General features: G+C 47.2%; 1 protein-coding gene across 1 annotated transcript; it reads right to left on the bottom strand.

Moving 5' to 3' along the window:
- Nucleotides 1–916: 916 nt before the first annotated feature.
- On the bottom strand, nucleotides 917–3,451 carry dlx6a (distal-less homeobox 6a). The gene is made up of 3 exons (XM_062410116.1): nucleotides 2,792–3,451; nucleotides 1,916–2,109; nucleotides 917–1,704 (listed from the first exon to the last, which is right to left on the bottom strand). The coding sequence occupies exons 1-3, from the start codon at nucleotides 3,096–3,098 to the stop codon at nucleotides 1,465–1,467; spliced, it is 741 nt and encodes a 246-aa protein (XP_062266100.1). The 5' UTR covers nucleotides 3,099–3,451; the 3' UTR covers nucleotides 917–1,464.
- Nucleotides 3,452–4,131: the final 680 nt, after the last annotated feature.

Here is a 4,131-nt window from a genome sequence, read left to right as displayed (position 1 = left end):
CTGCAGGATCTGGGTGCACATGGGCCCCAGGAGCAGATGAGCCCCAGCCCTGCGGAGGGATGGGGATGAGCTTGATATGGGTGGGGGGCCCAGGTAGGCTCAATGTGCGCCAGTGGGACATCCGCGATTTGACAGCTGCATGGAGCTTTTCATCGTCGTAATTTCAGATAATATCCCGAGCGCTCACTCGTCTCGGCAATTTGTATATGAATAACCGAATAATTTTCTCTTTTGTTCCATCTGTGCTACCTCAAATCCAAATAAAGATGCCTTTTAGTATTAAAAGTGGTTGAAAATTACAGGTAATTATCTTTGACGGTAAAAACGCTGTAATCAGCGGGCTACATCAAAAATTACCCTAATTATGCCTGCATTTATGAGAATGGAGGGGGAAAAAAGCCTCACTTGGATAAAAACCCACAAATTGTCCCAAATATCTCCTTCATATTGAACGCCACTGCAGCTGGCTGCTTTGTTCCACATCGATCCCGCGGAGCTTGGCATTTAACGCCCCGCATTAGGACGGAGAGAAGGGAGAAAACATTTTGTCAATACGTCTAATAATTGAGGGTGAAATGACGAGATAAGCTGGACCTGGAGCAAATGCCTTTCGGGGTGAATGTAGGCAGCAGCGGTGCAGGGTAAGTTAATTTCCTCTGGTGTGGAGCGCATTTGATAAATCTATATACTTCATCAGCCACCGAGCGCTTTGGTTTATTTAAGGTGTTTACTTCGGTGAAATGAGCTTTTCACTGTCATTACCTTGTGTTCGCATTGTCTCGTGTCAGCCTGTGCACATCAGGGGGACAGGAAATGGGCCTGTTCTAATGTGATGTTGGGCCAATATGGAGCATAAAAAGGCCTCGTTTTAAAATGAGTGGAAATCATGCAAACAGCAGGCGTCTGTGGGTTTTTTTTGAGTCACGGTTTACTCGATCTGACAAAACATAAAAAGTGTATGTACAACTGAATTCGCAGATTATATTTACAGACAGACAGTTTGCTTGGTTTTGCATGTTGGAGAAACAACCAAAAACAAAAAGGGAAAAGCAGTCAGGAGTCCACCATGGCGAGAGGCTCTGTGCGTCACAGCGCACGGAGAGGGTCAGCAGTCCTTGCCCAAAAGTGGCTAAAAATGTCACTGGTAATATTTGGTATATTGACGTTCAGATGTTGACATGAATGATAGCATAACAAATATGCGAGTCCACTGAGCAGCCATGTTACGCTGGGAAAAAAACAGTTAGTTCCCCCTGTGTGTGTCGCCGCACCGAGGCTTGGCTGCGGTTGATCCTGAAGCCGAGACGCAGCGGAGTTTTTTTTTTATTTTCTGTCTCCTCTCCAGCACCCAATTCTCTGCGCTGACACAAATTGTAGGCTACGTTTGGAAACTGCATGGCGGAGATACCCAGGCCTCCGCACGGCTCGCCGACCCTCCTGCATGCCTCGTCGTCCGTCCTCAGCCTATCTCTGCATTGAATCTTGATGTGGGGAGGAATACCAGTGAGAGTAGCCGGGCATGTAGCTGTTGGCCGGCATGTTTACACCTTTGGAAGAGGCCGAGACGTCCCAGATCGGAGGGATGGTCGGGGAGCGCGGGGAGAGGGACATGGAGCCCGGGATGGGGTCGTTCTCGTGCGGGTTGCCGCCTTGCTTGAGCAGCTTCTTGAACTTTGACCTCTTATTCTGGAACCAGATCTTTACCTGTTGGGGGAAGGACGAGAGGGGAGCATACACTTAGAAAATGACGCATCGGTAAATAGTCTGCAGGGAGGCTTACTATTTCTGCAAAACAATCAAATTAATTATTTAATGTCAGATACAACAAAGTATATATAAAAATATTTCAATCTAAAATGTGTAACAATTGATGGTATAATGTAAAAAGCCACAGCGGAGTGTGTCCCTCCCATACCTGGGTTTGTGTGAGTCCTAGAGAGGCAGCCAGCTCGGCGCGCTCCGGTAAAGCGAGGTACTGTGTTTGCTGGAAACGGTGGTTCAGCGCTTGAAGCTGCAAACTGGAATAAATTGTCCGAGGTTTGCGGATCTTCTTGCCTTTTCCATTAAAACGAATTTCCCCATTTTCAATCACCGTCGTTTTCTGCTGCTCTGCAACAAAAACAAGCAAAGTTATTATTATTCACAGGCAGGTTGTGCACATACTACTTATGTATTCGTACCACCGCGTCAAATCAACTGAAATATGTGTAGGATGGATGCGTAGATACATTTAGAGGCAACGAATAAAAGTGCGTTAAAATAATTAAAAAAGCAAGGCTGATAAACGTTGACATCTCACATCGGCTTTACGCGCCGTGGCAGCCACAATCCTCATACGCTGTCATATTTAGGATATTGCTGGTAATGACATGTCAATTAAATGCTAATTACAACATCCAGGGCGTGCGGGCTGCCTAATTTTCTACGAGTAGTTGGTGAGGATTGCACGGTCGTGATGATCACACCCCGGGCATTAAAACAGGTTTTGTGGGATCTGTGGGGAGTGTTAAACGGAACGGCAACACGAGGCTGGAGGTAAAAGGCTGGGTGTCGAATTATCCGGTGCCATTTACGCGCGATTGTCTTCGGCATATCTGAGGCTGAAAGATCTTGCATCCCAATCTGGAGCGGCCGTGCAGTGAGCTGGGCATGGCACCAACACTGGCACGGAGAACGGTTCGATCCCAAATCTGGGCCAGGGCGGTATACGCGCTAATGGCACTGATGTGCGCCGGGGATGGATCGGACGCGGTGCGCTTTCCATCTGGCTGGTGTAAAGGGGGTCTCTTACCTGTGCCGTCTAACCTTGTCTGTCCTCCCGTGTTGTTCGGATACGATGGCAGGTAAGGGCTGTGGTGCGGGTGGCTCACGTACGGGTACGGTAAAGACCTGTTGTAGGTGTTGGTCCCAGGGTACGGGGTGTTGTCGTGCTGGTGGTGAGCGTGAGAGCCGGAGTGGAGACAGTGCAGCGGGTAGTGGCCGCCGGCCATCGACGGGGAGCTCTGCTGCGACTGCGACTGCTGCCCAAACTCCATGAAAGCAGACTTGGACGAGTCCTGAGCGTCCAGACCGTCAGCCATCGTAGTCATGGTCATCATCGAATTTTCTGCCTTGAGAGCACTCACCCCCCTCTCTCTCAAGACCAAATCGGTTTTCTCTCCCTCGCTGTGTTGTTGTCTCTCTCCCCTCTCCGCCGCGAAACAGATATTGTCCTATTAACACCGGGGTTTTCCACCGGCGCCTTTATTTCCCCCTCGTCCCGTGATATTCTCACTCAAAGTGGCGGAAGGTAGGCATAAGGTAAGGGAGAGATTTTAAGGTGGATTCTGTTAAAATTGAGCCCTTGCTTCCAGACTTGATGCAGACACTACAAGTAAAATGGTTAGTCTCGAAAGGGCAGCGCCTTCCGATTGGTCATCCAACCCAACGTCATCAGTGCTCTGCGCCTCACGGAGACTTGAGCTGGAGTTAACCCACCTTACCAGCTCCCACCACAACTATGGGGGGAAATAATATATGGTTGGAAAGACGTCTAAATCCCACAGACAAGCTTCTCGCGTAAAAGCGGGTCTTTTGGAATTGCCTATTCGATTTTTTTTTCTTTTACCCAAACCCATAAATTACGCACGACGCGCAACATATAGTGCGCACATTGATTTAGCCTGATGAGCCAGCATGTCTCTATATGCGCCTCTTTTCCTGCTTGTAACTCCTCCTTTCCTCTGGAATTAATTACATATAGGGAAGCATCACACAAACATCCTGTTTATAGGAATGTTAATATCCGATTTAATATCAAACACGTTTCAAACCAAAAAGCCTAATAAATCATTTACAAGGGATTCTTTAACCGCAAATAAAACAAAGTATCTTCACAAGTCATGGAAGAGTTCCATTTGTATTCCTTCATGTTTACAAATGTGGAATAATCCCAGTCGTATTAAATGCACATTAAAATATATTTCTTTCTGCAAGTGAGCCACTTTTACACTGATGGAGGGATCTGTTTTGTATCAAGGGATCTTCTGAAACAGGTGGAATTGCTTTGGAAGAACGAGAGGAAATAGATCCACAGCCCTGCGGATTTCTATGCACAAATTAAACATGTTATCCTTATAATTGTCATATAAT

Source organism: Platichthys flesus, chromosome 17 (genome assembly GCF_949316205.1).
Source record: "Platichthys flesus chromosome 17, fPlaFle2.1, whole genome shotgun sequence".
Lineage (NCBI taxonomy): Eukaryota > Metazoa > Chordata > Actinopteri > Pleuronectiformes > Pleuronectidae > Platichthys > Platichthys flesus.
Note: the sequence above shows the minus strand (reverse complement) of the source record. Positions and strands in the feature narration are given on the sequence as shown.